We start from the raw sequence: 16339 nt of genomic DNA, 5'->3' as shown, positions 1-16339 counted from the left end.
TGGACTTCTGTCACTACAGATTTAGAACACCTTTCCATGATAAAGAACTAGTTTCTGGACTGGGAAATAGTTCATTGTTATTAACATAAATTTTTAAAAACAGAATCAAGAATGAATCCAGAGGTCAAGAATGAATCCAATTATATGACTAAGTGTGCAATTCATATATGTGCATTATCGTGGGGTGGTGGGGTGGAAATTTTACCTTTCTAGTAATCCCAGGTATCCAGTATGGTACTGGACGTGGGAGTCTCAAAAACAAAGGGAGCAAGGGTCACCTGTTAAGCAGCAGGAAAACCAGCCAATAAACTGCTGAAGAGGATTGCATCTGATGCTGTGTGATCAGTTGTTCAGTGACCAGATAGGATTTCTCATTAGCTGACAATAAAAAAAGTCAAGAATAGTAAAGAGACTGATTTTTGGCAAAGAGAAATAGTCTCAGTGGCAACTGTGAGACAAATCTCTATAACTATTATCAATGAAACCTAACAATAATTAGGATGTGAGTACATAAACAACTTTTATTTCATGCATTTTGTAATGCTATATACTTTTGCCTACCAAAAAAAGCATGTTTTATTTCAGGAAATGAAAAATAATCCTGTTCATTTGATCACTGAAGAAGATCTGAAACAAGTCTCCATTTTAGAAAGCATTAATACAAGTAAAAAGGATAAAAAAGATGAACGAAGAAGGAAAGCAACAGGTAATTATTAACAAAGAAGATTCATAGATGAGTTTTTTATCTGTTGCAGTGAACTCTGCATCTGTTAAGCCCTTTGAAAGGCATTTTATTTGGTTGATTCACCTTTAACTACTAATATTAACCAGATCTTTTGCTAATGGAGTTAATTTTGATCATAAAAATTAAAAATGGAAATATTGGTGACTATTTTATGTTTTATTTGTGAGAACTAAGTTAATTTTATGACCTGGCCCAACCCCTGTTGTTCTCCGCCCTCACCCATTTTGTTCGAGCCCAGTAGCTTTTTAGCTTTTTCTGTTGTTTTTTTTTTTTTTTTTTTTTTTGATTCTCACACTTGACAAGTTTGTGTTTGTTCACCTCACGCACAACCTTTGCTCTAGCTGTTCCCTCTACCTGGAATGTTCTCTCCTGAACTTCAAGTAGCTTGTTCCTTCTTGTCATTCAGAAATCAACTTTACGTCAGTTCCTCAGGGAGCCCTCCCTAACCACCGGAATAGTAGACACAGTCACTCCCCATCATATTATCTTGCCAGTTTTTTTCCATCACTTTTATCACTGCGATGTGTTTTATTATTTGGGAACCTTGTCTATCACTTTTTTCTCGTTTCCCTAGTACTTAGAGCCCTCTGGCATATTTTAGATTCTCTATAAATATTCTTTTGTATGAATGAATTTTCCAAGGAGATATTTTCTCTTCAAATTTCTTTTTTTAAATTTAGCCACTGGAAATTATTCTAGGTAGCACTGGTATACTGGTAATTTGCATTTGGAAACTAACATGCATTTTTTACAATACTTATATTAGGAACAATGTTAGTTTCTTAGCTATATCAGAGTTACAGAAATTAGATATTCAACATATTTCATTAAAAAACACAGGTATATTGAACATGTGTTATAAAAACTTAATTTTTATTTGCTGTGGGAATTTTCTATTTTTTTAAAATCATTTCTTTCCTCTTCAAAGCCTTTTTCTACAGTCTTGCAATAATGATATTTTTAAATTTCTTTCTATTCTATAGGAAAACTATATAGTAAATTACTCGAATAAATCACAGTATTCACAGTCGTACATATTTTATCATATTATTTAAAGATATAGTTATAAATTCACCTTGATTAATTGGTTGCATTTAAATGTCAGTATAACTAGTCTATTTTATTTCCTTTTAAAAATTCAGTCATCTGGTATTTTATTCTGAGTGGTAGTACTATTATATTGTAATAGTTGAATTACAAAGCATGGAATGATGTCAGACATAAAAGTTTTCCTCATAAGAAACCTGTTCCCAAATGTAATAAAAAGCACATTCACTTTACACTTGTGCTTTTGAAAATTGTATTTTTTATCATAAAAACAAAGAAAAATAATAGACCTTGTAGGATTTGATGAAATCTAAAGGAATTCTTCTTAGAGTTTACAAAAAGATCTTTATATAAATTACTTTATTTTATTGAAAAATGAATCTTTTATGAAAAAATATAGTTTTAATAGTTTTCAATGTTTCAATCCCACTATTATATACATATTTTGTTGAATAGATATTTTAAATTTAAATATGTAATAGAGAAATAGATCAATAACATTTTTTTACTTTTATGGTGTTTTAGTTTCATAATTTCTTTTTTTAGTCTTCATTTAACCAGTAGGTGATTGATATCTATATTTTTCTACATAACCAATTTAATATTCTTGCTCCACATTTTTGGTGCTCTGTAAATATTTATGGAGCTCCTGTTATGTGTCAAGAATTACATGAACCCCAAGGATACAAATATTAGTGGGACATGCTTCCTGCTCTCAAGAAGTTCATTGTCTTGTTGGGTGGTAGGAGAATCAGGATGTCTCTTGTAAACATGGGTAATAATTTTTCAACCAGGAAGTCAAAACCAAGTATAATTCAATTTGAGAAATACTGTAATAGGGGATATTCATCTCTGTTACCACAGAGATGAGCAAATGAGGGCATACTTACTTTGGGGAAGGTTGGAAAGGAGATAAAGGAATGGGTTTGACCAAGAAAATGTCAGACAAAGCTACAGAAAAGAGGTGTCACTAGAGGAGGAGGAACAGACTGCATTTAGAGCAGGTAAGTTATCTAAGTGGGTTGCTCAAATTCAAGAAATTTCATATTTTATTATATTTTTATTAAATTTATAAAACTTTTAATAAAGAAATTTTGACATTAAAGAGTGACAAAAAGTTTAATTGTTTGGCTTTTTTTTCTGCTGTAAAGTTAAATATGACCATATAGTGTCATCATTTTCTAAAAATAGTAGTTAAATTAGATAATACTAACTAATGTCATTTTCCACCAGAGGGCAGTGGAAGTGTGAGAGGAGGAGGTGGTAGCAATGCCAGAGAGTACAAAATTAAAAAAATCAAGAAGAAAGGAAGGAAAGATGATGATAGTGATGATGAGTCATCTCACACTGGTTAGTAACATTATTTTACTCTTCCTTTGTATATGCATGATTTTTTTAAAACATTTTCTTAAGATGTATATGGTTAGGTGTATATGCTTGTACAGGAAGTCCTTGCTCTGCAGTTTCATTGGGCGTAAATATCAGTTACCACAGTTTGGTTAAATGATATTAATCCCCCAACAACATGGTTTATATTTCAGTTTACCAGGGTATATTAATGGTGAGTAATTGTATAAAGTACTAATTTCATGCTAGGTCCTCAGCCCATAAATCGGCACATAAATAACAGATGTGCATCATGATCTATGACAATCACATCACTTACTTCAGTTTATCAGTGATTGATCACTGTGCATTTCTTATTCACTTCACACACAGACAACAAAACATGTAGTTGGGTTGCCTCCTTTTTCCCAGTGATAAATAAATGTGACATTTTACAAAAATGGATAATCAAAAGAGGGAATTGGCTAACAAAGATGAAAGTACAGCAATTAAATGAAAAGTGATAACACTGGAAATAAAATATGAATCAAGAATAAAAGGAATTATAGAAAAAATAGCCGACTGTGGGAATGTTGACATTGCCACAGTTCAGGGGACTGTAGCTGTGCAGTCAGAGGAACTTGGTAAAGGCGTAGTTACTGACGCAAATGAGGAAAGTGATTGTGACAAAAAGGAAGAAAATGTCTTAGAGGATGTGAAGTTGGCAGAGAACTTTACAACATTGAAAGGGCAAAGGATAAAATGTTGGAAGCAGACCTAGAGTTAAAAAAGGAGTATGACAACTTGCCAAGGCATAAATGCTTACTCTGGATTATAAATTACAGGGTGAGGACAAAGCAAGCACTGCCCAAACTATACCTTATGAGTTTTTACAAATAAATAACACTTCCATTGTCCATGTTTCTGAGCTAAATTATAATGTACTAAATTATAAATATTAGTTTTATTTTTCATTTCCCTATACATTTATAACCATCAGTAAGAGCTTTTAATGTTTTTACAGACTTTTTTAAAAGATCATAGAGCAATCGTAAATTTTCCCATTGTTTATTAAGAACTTTGCATAGCTTCAGCTGCATAGTCACTTTTATGGTGTCCCACTGCTTTGCAAAGCAAATTACAGTATTTTATGAAAAGTATTTCTGCAAATTTAAGTAAGAAGCATTAATTTTGTACACATTTACTTTTTTATGTAACACTTGATTGGTTAGTTACTTCTGTCTAAGGGGGAGAATTAAGTGTATAATTCTTTCTTTTCCTACACTTGTTAGTGTTTGGTGTGGTTAAGTTAGGAAGAGACATCCTACTTTGTTTTTCTAAATAAAATTACAATATTTTATATTTCAATTTTTAAAATAAATTAATGGAACTATAAGTTCCATTATAGTTTTTCCCCAGCAAAAGGAGAAAAATTTGAAATGATGATAATTTGAGATTTTGCCTCCTTCACAGAGTTCATTATGTGTAGGTTAAAGCTGGGAGATGTAGATATCAAGTGACATGGCTTCAGCTGTTACTTGACTAGTACTTGCAATAGCATAGTTGTTTAAGATCTGTCTTTAAAGTATTCTAAGATAGGTAAAAACAGCTATTCTCATCATGCATAAAACAATATTAATTGAAGGAGAAGTATCTTCACAGAAACTACTAGCTCTACCCTTAATTAAAATAATACTAAGACTGTCCTATGTGAGTTTTAATTTTTCATTCATAAATGGATTTCCCTGTTCCCCAGATGCAGTAGGGGAGGGAATGAAGGTGCATTTAAGAAAAAAACTTTTCTAATATCTGTGGCCTTAAGTAATTATTAAATGGGGCATGTGATACTCTTATTATACATAGATTATGAAGAAGGGCTATAAAATCATAGTAAAACCATCCTACCTAAAAAATGTAATTTCATTGCTTTCGAAAAACGGTCATGTTGTAATTTCTGAAATGGGGGATGTAATTAGGTTCTCAGCGAAAATATAGGATCAACGCAGTGTGAAATATTACTAGAAGGAAATACAATTTAATAACTTTAAATGCCTGCATGAAACAAACAGAAAAATCAGAAGCTCTTTGGTGTCAAAGATCAGGAATGGATAGAATAGTACCCATCTATTTTAAATCTGTGATCTCAACTACTTACATCTTGATGCATAGTGAAATTGATTTTTGAGCTATTTTATTTTTACTTCTAAGGTTTTATTTTTAGATTCAGTAACTAATTTAGCTGGATATCATCACCTTTATACTTTTATAATTAATAAGGGAAATACTGTTAACTTTCTTTATCTTCAGTTTATACGACTCCAAGTAAATGAGTAGATATAACATTTCCATAATTAACAATTATTTTCATTACAGTAGCTGCATACAAATTTTCCTTAGTATGGAATTATCTTTGTGATAGCAAAAATAAATAATGGGTGTAAAATTGTAATTTTTGATTTATTTATGCCTTTGCAAAAATGATAATTTTTAGCTTAATTCTACTTGAGCTGCGGACTGATTATAAAGACTTTTCCTAAAGCTCTTATGTAAATTATAAGGATGATTTGATTTTTGGTAAATATTTAGTTTTATAAAAAATTCTGCTCAGTATCCATTGTTCAACGAAGAGAATTCATTCTTTCCTAAAAGACTTTTTTCCCGTTTGGTTGATTGTTTTAATATCTAACTATTTGCGGTATCCAACTTAAATCAGGGGAAAGCATCTTTATTATTTTCTGGTTGACTTGTAGAAAACAGTCATTAAATGAGATTAGAAAATTGTTACTCAGAAGAAATGTCACTATGTACACTATTTTTTAAATTGTTAAAAGTCATTGGTATTTGACATTGGCAATTTTATGCACATAAAAATTAATATCAGTCTGGATGATAGGCAGTGAATTACTACCTTATGAAATATGTTAATGGAAAATTATTTGCTTTCAGGTTGTTTCATTTGTTTCGTTGTTACTTTTTTTCATTGTTCATTTCTATTACAGGAAAGAAGAAGCCAGAGATCACGTTTATGTTCCAGGAGGAAATTGAAGATTTTTTAAGTAAACGCATACAAGATGCTCCTGAGGAGTTTATTTCTGAACTTGCCGAGTATTTAATAAAGCAAGTACAAAAACATATTTTTTTTCTATTTGGTGATATAAATTCAATGAGTTATTAAATAAAATTTTCACCAAGATGATAGAAAACATATCTTAGGTGTTTTCTTTTCAAAACTTAGAATTGAATCTAGCCACCAAATTCCAGACTCTGCCTACAAAGGCAGTTCAACAAACATGTAAGTGCTTTGGTCAAGGCAGGATGGGAAATACAAGGGGAGAGTGTGGAGTTGTCCTCATCCACTGACCTTACTGTCCTAGTTGGGAGGAAACCACCAGCACTAATCACTGGCTGGTCTTTTCCATAGTATGAAAAGTCAAGTTTAAAAGCAGGAAAATAGCATTCTCTATCTGGATTTGACACAATGCACTTTTAGGGAGAAGATAAAGTCACAACATGCCTTTGAAGAGAATGAGTTTAGACAGCACTAACTTGAAATGAGCCAGGCTAATTATTTTTATACAGAAAATCAAAAAATTGTGTTTAACTTGACCATTACTAACTCAGGTGTTCTTCCACAAATTAGTCCCAATGTGTAAGCTGCTATAAATGCAATCCAGTAGCCCAATGCATCTAACTTTTTGAATTTAGAAATTTAGCTTTTTTAGTGAGATTTTATTTTAAGTGAATAGTTTTTGTGCATGAATATATTACATAATCATATTTTTCATCTGTAAGAAGGTGAAATAGTTACTAATCATTTGTCATTTGTCTTTAAAGAATCTTTTCTGAGTTGAACATAAATAGGGTTTTTTAAAAAATACGTTACCTTTACAGTACTTTAGAAATTGAGAATTTAAGTTATTATTCCTGAGGATGGGGAACAGATTTATAGTCTACTGTTCTCCAAATTAATTTTTAAAAGCTGCTTTGAATTGAATTTGAACTGAAGCTTTTGTGTTACTGTTTTTGTTGTCTTTAATGCCGTAACTTTGAGTACTTTAAAATTGAAAAAAGAGTTCATTTAAGTTAGAATTCCTGGAATTGGAGGACAAATTCTTGTGAACTATTTTCCAAATTAATCTTATTTGTTTAAAAAACTAGAGGTGTTTTCTTAAGCCTTATGTCCATAGAAGAAAAAATTGTTTATCTATGTAAATCCAGTACCTTTTCATAAGCAAAATATGTTTATCTTGTGTAGACCTCTGAATAAAATTTACCTTGAGGTGGTACGTTCAGTATTCATGTCTTCAACAACTTCTGCCTCTGGAACTGGTAGAAAGCGCACAATCAAGGACTTGCAAGAAGAGGTTTCAAATCTATACAATAATATTCGATTATTTGAAAAAGGGATCAAGTTCTTTACAGGTATACTTAATACTATTTTCCCATTCATTGGTTCTCATAATTTTTCTTGGATATTCATTTTAATAAAGCACCTTTATTTTTCAGATGATACACAGACTGCTCTTACCAAGCACTTGCTAAAGACAGTCTGTACTGATGTCACTAATCTCATTTTCAACTTCTTAGCTTCGGATTTAATGATGGCAGTTGATGATCCTTCAGCCATTACAAGTGAAGTATGTTAGTGATATTATTGCCATTCTTGATGTGCTTTGTTTTGAAATCTGAGCATATTTTAGTTTCTCACATCTGAAATAGTCCAAAAGGGAAATAAAATACAGGAAAGGGTTAGGGACAAAAATCTATAAAATTTTTAGGTAAAGTTTGGTACAATGTATATACAGTTGCTAGGAGGATTAGTAATATATAACCAGTCTATTAAATAAGATTATATAGGAAGAAAAACACAAAATTTAAAAATATATGGTTATAAATAGCAAAAAAAAATAATAGTCAAGGAGATACAAAGTATACCATAGTGAATGTAGTCAGTAATATTGTAATAACTATGATGTCAGATGGGTACTAGATTTATCGGAGTGATCACTTTGTAAGTTATATAATTATCTACTCACTATGTTGATACTTGAAACTAATATTGTATATCAACTGTAATTGAAAAATAAAAAATTTATTTAAAAAAAATGTAATGATGCTTAATTACTTTGGAATCAATAGCTTCGTTTTTTCCTAATTATCATTATGTCACATCCCCTTTTCCTGCTGAGTTGCAAGTCCCTTAACAGTGTTAATGGCAGATTCCATAACTTTGCAGTCATTTTCGTTTAGTGTCACTATCTTGTTTCAATATTTAGACTAATTCTACAGAGAATTAATCTAATCTCTAAAGAGATTTCTTTTGGTTAACTGGCTGTTGGCTAGCTCTCTGATTTGAGAATGTTTTTTAGCATATTTTTATCTCTAGTTTGAGACCTAAAATTGAAGAACAAAGACAAACTCCAACCTTGTCTTATAGTAATAAATATACTTTTCTCTTTTGTTTTGTTTGGTCTTATATCCATCACATGTCAAAGACACAATCCTGAAGAATTTTTTCCCCCCCATAGGTAAGAAAAAAAATTTTAAGTAAATTATCAGAAGAAACTAAAGTAGCCCTCACAAAACTCCATAGCTCCCTGAATGAAAAGGTAAGCAAAATTTGATTCTGTTTAGATATTAGAGCTAGAATTTGTGATCTTTGAGTAGATTTTTATCAGAATATTTGTAAACTAAATCGAAAACCAGCATTCTGCACTCAAATAGCTTTTTGGGAGGTGAAGGGGGAGACCAAGCAGGGGTTAGTTTACCCTCTTTAAAGTCCTAAATCAGAATTTCAAATTTAATGACAAAATAACCTTTTTTTAAAAATTGTATTTAGGAAGTAAAATAAAACATGATTAAATGGCTATATTTATTTTGTCAATCTGTTTATAAATTGTGGTATTAAATACTTTTCAGAGCATAGAAGACTTTCTTTCTTGTCTGGATTCTGCAGCAGAAACTTGTGATATTATGGTGAAAAGGGGAGACAAAAAAAGGGAAAGGTAACGTTGAATTTATGTTATTAATAAATTCTTAAATGTGTTATATGTCACATCTGAAATTGGAATTTCACTGTCTGAATCTTGCATAGAGAACTGTTGTATCTAAATGGTTGTAAACCTTCAGGCATATTCAGTCTTAATATATTTCAGTCTCCTTCCCTGACCCATCTTGATATGGGAGCAGAGTTCCTTAACCCTGCAGTTGATCAAGCCTGGAAACTTTTTATTAGCTTTGAGACCTTCTTTACGGGAAACCTATTTAAATCAGTGCACTTCTATTTGATCCCAACAACTCAAATGGCATACTTTAAGTGTCCCTGCAGTATTGTTTTTTTTTCCTATCATTTTCTAGTATATTATCCATGGCACTTAGGTTGTATCCCGTATTTAAAAAGTCCCTTAAATATTTATGGAACTAGATAATTAAATTAGAGCAGTTAAAAATGAATACAGAAGGTAAGAACTGAAATTGGTGAGAATTTGTGTTTTTATTTGTTTAGGCAGATGCTGTTCCAGCATCGACAAGCCCTGGCTGAACAGCTGAAAGTCACAGAAGACCCTGCTCTTATTCTGCACCTCACATCGGTCCTGTTGTTTCAGTTCTCAACCCACAGCATGCTCCATGCACCTGGAAGATGTGTCCCGCAGATCATTGCTTTTCTTAATAGCAGAATTCCAGAGGTATTACACTTTTGATGCACTTAAAACTTTTAAAGCTTTTAGATTCTAATATTTTAAATGGATAGATGTGAATCATTGCAAACAGTAAGACATTACCGTGTTTCCCCGAAAATAAGACCTAGCCAATCAGCGGTAATGCATCTTTTGGAGCAAAAATTAATATAAGACCCCGTCTTACATTATTATATTATATAAGACCCAGTGTTATGTTATGTTATACAATACCGGATCTTACATTAATTTTTGCTCCAAAAGATGCATTAGAGCTGATTGTCCCGCTGGGTCTTATTTTCGGGGAAACACGGTAACATCATCTTCCTGTTTCCATATATGAAAACAGTGAATTAGGAGATTGATTTTTAAAACTTAGTATAGCTCAGGAATCTTTTAGGATCCTATGAGATCCATGATAAAGAATATTCTGAATTTGGAAATTAGCTTTTTGAAAAGATATGGTAATGGCCAGTCTTCAATTTCATCTTATTCAGGTTTAAACTGTCCTTTGAGGCCCAGCTCAACAAGTCTTATGCTATAGAAATTCTTCTGAGAAACGGCTCAGCTAAAAGTAATTTTGGTTTCTTTGAACTTTCATCACTTTGACTATATCTTTGGGTATAGAACCTAGCTAAATCAACTGTTAAAATAATCTGTATTCATGTTTTCTCTCTCCTAAACTGAACTCTTTGAGAGCAAGGATCTTGCCAGATTCAACTTTCTACTTACCTGTCTAGTGATTTGTAAAGATGAAGACCTTTGATGTGTATTGGTTGAACAAATCCTAATTTGTTCCACAGAAATTTAAATCATGTTTAACTTCTTCTCCTTTCTCTTTTCACAGGACCAGCACACTCTTTTGTTAAAGTATCAAGGTTTGGTTGTTAAGCATTTAGTTAATCAAAATAAGAAGACTGGGCAGGGAGATGATCCCTTGAGTGATGAATTAGACAAAGAACAAGAAGATATCAGCAGTACTACTCGTAAAGAGCTTCAAGAACTTTCTTCATCCATTAAAGACCTTGTTCTCAAATCTAGAAAATCATCTGTGACAGAAGAGTAATGATCTTAATTTACTTTTGCCATATAGTAAACATTTTTTCCCAAAATTATTGGTGAGTGGTTATAAAACATATTCACTTTACAATCCCCACTGCCCTCATAGCCACTCACACACATACAATTTAGTTAAAACAATGGTGTTATTTTTAATGTAAATCTTTTAAAAATGTGAATTTTTGTAAATTGAGTTCTCCGTGGAACCTTTCTTTTTGACATTATAATTCTAAAAATTATATGTTTTAGATTTATTTTTGTTCCAGATGCTGAGTGAAGAATAAATTTTCTGATATCTTTCCTGTCTAGTATACAGCTCATTCAACATGTTATTAGATTTCAAGTAACATCATTATATTTATACATATTAAAGAGAAAACATAAAATGTGGTCATATTTTTAAAAAAAGAAAAACCCGTTGGTGTCAAAAATGAAAATTGTGTATTTTATTTTAAAATTAATAGAGAACACTTTAAACCTAATATACAGAAATTTGCAATATATATATATATATATATATATATATATTTTATTACAAGCCCTCGCTCTATTTCTGGCAGATAGAGGGCCTCCCATCTCCCTCACAGGAGTGAGCTTTTATATGGTTGGGGGCTTCAGGGATGCCCTTGCAAGCGTAGAACACCTGATGGGCCCATGCATTGCTGCGCTGTATTCTAAAACACGATACTGACAAGAGTAAGAGAAGAAGTAAAATTTACTGCTAGTAAGTATAAGGCACATGTTAACATTGAGATAATTAAGAATTTTATGCAAATATTTTTCTTTAACCTAGTTTCTAAATTTCATTTATTATCTCAGTAGTCACTGTAGCACCTAATAATTTGTTGTAGAGGGATTTATAAGTGCATTTAAATCATTGGGACCTCTTTTTTCAAAAATCAAAAGAAACCCTTACAAAAAATAGATCCTTTTTTCCCTAAAGATTAGTAGTTATAACTAATTAAATTAAATAAACTAATTAAAACCAAAATATTTCTTTGAAGTATCATTTCAACATAATGAATTTTAATCAAGAATTTATATCAGAAAGCAATTTATTTTGAAATATAATAGTAACTTAAATCTCGAATATTAAAAAGTACTATTTTATATAATTCGTTATATAGCATTTGAAACCCTCTTTGAAAACGTTTGAATACAAAGATCAGTCTACTCTAATTCTAGACAAAGTATTAACAATGAGCGAAAGGAATTACTATGTTTCTCTGAAAATAAGACTTCGCCAGACCATCAGATCTAATACGTCTTTTGGAACAAAATTAATACAAGACCTGGCATTATGTTATATCATATATTATATTAGACCTGGCCTTATATTAAAATAAGACTGGGTCTTATATTAATTTTTGCTCCAAAAGATGCATTAGAGCTGATGGTCTGGCTAGGTCTTATTTTTGGGGAAACATGGTATATAATTGCAAACGTATAAAAGTTGATAGGAATGTAATAAATTTAAAATGTTTTTTCATTGATAATTTTTTGCTAATGTATTTCATATAGGCAAAGGAAGAAATATGACCAATACTTTATGACCACACACTCCAATTAGTTTTGTTTATTCAGCTTCCAAAATATTAAACACTCAACATAATTTTTTATCTTTGCCTAAGAATTTTATCATTTGTTTCAAAAGATACCAAAGTAATCCATGTTTTTGTCAAGCTAGATCACAGACAATAAAGCAAAAAAAAGCATTCAGACTTTTCAGACTTTCTTAATTTGTGAAAATAAAAGTAGAAGAGACGATGAAACAAAAAGGAAACTATTCTGTTTTGTTTGCATTAAATATTTTTTGTTTTTCACAGTAAATAAGTTTATTTTTTGTAAATTATATAGATGATTTTGTATGTACCAATTTAATTTCCTTAATAAAATAAAAATTGTTAAATGTTTATCTGCAATGCTCTTAATGGGCAAATTTAAGAATGTTATTAAAAATAAAGTTACCTGTTTCTATTAAGTTTGGTGGTACTTTGAAGATTCCAGTTTAATTACTACTAGGATTAATTGATGCATGTGTTATGTGTATTTACCTTTTAAATTCTTATTCTGAACATCTTTAAAGGATTTTGCTCTGTTTTTCTTACACAAAAATAGTTCCATAGTCCTCACTGTCTTTCATTCCTTGAAAGTTTGCCATTTATGGAATATTTCACCTGAGTAAACATTTTCACTTAGCTCGATTTCAGCAAATGTACAGTTAGGCTCTTATCTACTACTTCTTTCTATTACACATTCAGCAGAGATACTTGAATAACATGCTTGTTTATTCATTTTCATGTGTGTTCCATCTCCACACCATGTGTTTTTGAAGAGTGAAGGAAACCACCTTCTAACCATCAGAAAGATTCAGTGAAGAGTGGCATATCTTATCAAAATCACAGTATATTTTTAGAAAAGACCTTAATGCTATTTTAAAATAATAAATATGAAGTTGCTTAATCTGAATGTAGAACCATCTTGAACCTTTTGGAGAATGTGCTTTAGTCAAACCATAAAGCACCAAGGACGAGGTCAAAGTACAATTATCTAAATAAAGTATAGTATAATATAGGGCGGCCTGTAGATTGAGAAGGAACAGTTCATTCCTTCCTCAGAAATTCCACTCGACCCAGGGCCAAGTAAAATTTTTTTCTACTAAGAACTTATGTGAGTTGAATAGGAGGTGGGAACAATGGAAGTTTTGCTTTCTTTGACTAATACTTATGATGCCTTTACCCCAGTGTATGTGGGAAATGAAATAAAAACACATATAAACTCTGGGATATGTATTTTCCACAGAAATCTGGAAGCACTGTTAAAGTCGAGGTGAAAATGGCCTTCAGATTCATACAAATTGCTCTACCTTGAAGGTCACATTAAGCAAAACCAAAGAATAAATAAAACCAGGAGAGACTTCTTCCAAACCATCTAAGAAATAAACCCAGATTTTCTGGCTTTCAGAATCACAGTGTTTATTCCATTTACATCACTTTTTAAAAAAGGAATAACTAAACATGTATTAAATCTTTGTAAGTTCCCAGTGTTGTGTTTTGTTTTACCAGGCTTGCCTCTATTTGACCTCTATTTCTCCTCAGTGATTAGTAGTAAAACTTAACCTGCATGTGTATCTGAAGAGCAGGAAGGAAAGCATTGTGTGGTGTGATGGAAGAAAGGAGGACAGGGTGAATTTAACTCAGCTCAACAATCTCCTGGATCCTGGATGACAGCTCAGTACCAGGAATACTAGTGTAGATCTTAAAAATGTGCCTTGCTTTCATGAAGATGGCAAAATTCAACAATTATAGTTTAATATACATAACGTTTTCAGAGATGTAATCAGAGACTGCTGTGGGAGAAGAAATGAAAGTCAAACTGTCTTGCCCGGCTGGGAGGGGAATTGAACAGGCTGCAGATAACCTGAACTGAGTCCTGAAAGAAAAGTAGAACTAGCCTGGTGAAGACCAGGGAAGGGGAAACAGACATTTCTGGGCAGAGAAAAGATTTAGAAGGTCTAAGACATGCATTGATAGGAAATGAGACCTTTGAGAAACCCTGACGTAAGAAATAAATGGTCTGGGGAGGTAGGGTATGATAAAGCTGGAGAGACCAGAGGAGGGATCATGAATGCTTTACACACTAAGCTAAAATGTTGAACCATTATCCTGAAAACAAGGGAGTCTAAAAGATACGACTAACCAGGAAAATAGGTGATGATTTGTCTTTCAGAAAGATAACCCATTCTGGAAAGCAATTTGACAATTAACCAAAATCCTTTAAAATACCTATATTATTTGTGAAATCATCTCCCCTTTCTAAGAAGTGGACATAAAAAAACATGTGCAGGTCTTTTCCCCAACCTCTGGTGAAGAGAAACGTGGGCAACATGTCTTGCACAGAAAGGAGGCAATCTGCTTGGCTCTGAAATAATTTTGTTTATTTAGATACTAGTCCACCAAGAAAAATCCTCTGACTAGTCAAGCTAAGACAAAGGCCCCAAAGGTTTTCTCTTATGTTTATTGTTAATTCAATGTAGAGAAGAAAAAGCATTGTATCAAATGGTTTTCCTACTGAGCTGGTCTTTACTCATCTAAAATGTAGGCTTTAACCTAACTGTTATATAGACGTACATGTTGAATAATTGCTTGAAGGTATGATACACAGAATATATAGTTGTTTAAATAGTCTAACAAATGTAAATTGAGTGAGTGTTGTATATATTTTCTTTTTTCCTCTTTCCCACCTAAATCTAAGGCCTTGCAATTCATACATTATAAATGCTTAGGGTAATGCTTAGTGTTGAAGAAAATAAATCAGAGAGAGAGAAAAAAGAGGGCACACTATTCCATAATGTATTTCATTATATTGTAGCCATTATTCACAGCCACTTTAAAAATACTTAATTGATTTGGAAAATCATTCACAGTATATTAAGTAAAAAAGAATATAGAATTATATACAATGTAGTCTTGGTTTTGTAATTAAATACGTAACATATTTGCATAAAAACATATACATAAACATTTTCTTGTGTGGTTATATGTGTGCATACATAATATTCTAAAGAGATTTCAGTGAAGATTTGGGCTGTGGCTATCCTGGATTGCAAGTCATCTTAATTTTTAAAAACGTTTTCAATACTTACTCCAGATTTTCTGCAAGAAGCATTTTATAATTTGATAAACTAGTACTTTTAAATAACTGTTCTTTTATAGTGATGTAGAGAAATGATAGAAGGGCAATCAGACCGAGGCAACCAATTGTTCTATGATTGATACAACAATCCAAGTGAGAAATGTGAGAACCTGAATGCAGGGTGATGACAAATTTGAAAGATACTTCAAGTAGAATCAATAGAAATTAGGGATGAATGATGGGCATGGTGGAGAGTAAATGAGAAAAGGGAGGAGTCTAAGATAACGGGTTGAACTATCGTGCCATGCCTTGAAATGGGAAATACAGCAGAATAACAGGTTTGGCTGCGAAGAGAATGAAGAGGTTTATTTGGGACTGAGTTTGAGATGCCCGGGGACCTTTAGATAAAGATGGCCAATAGACAATAGGATACATGCCTGGAACCTTAGAGAGTGATAATAGTTAAGAATAGAGAGTAATACCAGTTTGGGAGTCATATATATAATTGCTAATTGTTGTCGCACCCATTGAGAGTGTACAGAGAAGCGCTTTGTGGATGAAGCTCTAGGAAGTATGAGGTATAAAGGGAAAGGAGGCAGAGGATCTGAGAGCAAGGAGGAAATCAAAAGAGTAATTTAGTGAAACCAAGGGAAGAGAATTTAAAAAAGAAATAGACATAGCTAGAGATGAGAAGTTTTTGGTAAGATTAAAGACAGTGCTCTTTGGGGTCCTAATCAATATATGTTATGAGCTTAATGAAGCATTTTTTTTGGGGGGGTAGCACGGTTCAAGTGCAAGATAAATTGCAACAGTTTGAGGAGGGAACAGGAAGATCAGAAGTTGAACCAGT

General features: G+C 32.0%; 1 protein-coding gene across 1 annotated transcript in view; it reads left to right on the top strand.

Moving 5' to 3' along the window:
• Window positions 1-12835, top strand: part of UFL1 (UFM1 specific ligase 1) — a 37476-nt gene extending 24641 nt beyond the window's left edge. Inside the window, exons 11-19 of the mRNA XM_019743420.3 lie at window positions 586-706; window positions 3026-3142; window positions 6118-6235; window positions 7374-7540; window positions 7625-7755; window positions 8647-8727; window positions 9038-9123; window positions 9624-9804; window positions 10643-12835. Of these exons, the coding sequence (XP_019598979.3) occupies window positions 586-706; window positions 3026-3142; window positions 6118-6235; window positions 7374-7540; window positions 7625-7755; window positions 8647-8727; window positions 9038-9123; window positions 9624-9804; window positions 10643-10861 (1221 nt within the window). The 3' untranslated portion in view covers window positions 10862-12835. The remainder of the gene's footprint in view (window positions 1-585; window positions 707-3025; window positions 3143-6117; window positions 6236-7373; window positions 7541-7624; window positions 7756-8646; window positions 8728-9037; window positions 9124-9623; window positions 9805-10642) is intronic.
• Window positions 12836-16339: the final 3504 nt, after the last annotated feature.

This window comes from Rhinolophus sinicus, chromosome 2, assembly GCF_057876585.1.
Source record: "Rhinolophus sinicus isolate RSI-liver-muscle chromosome 2, RSI-T2T, whole genome shotgun sequence".
In the NCBI taxonomy this organism is placed as follows: Eukaryota; Metazoa; Chordata; class Mammalia; order Chiroptera; family Rhinolophidae; genus Rhinolophus; species Rhinolophus sinicus.
The sequence above is the reverse complement of the archived record's forward strand: the minus strand, read 5'-3'. Positions and strand labels throughout refer to the sequence as shown.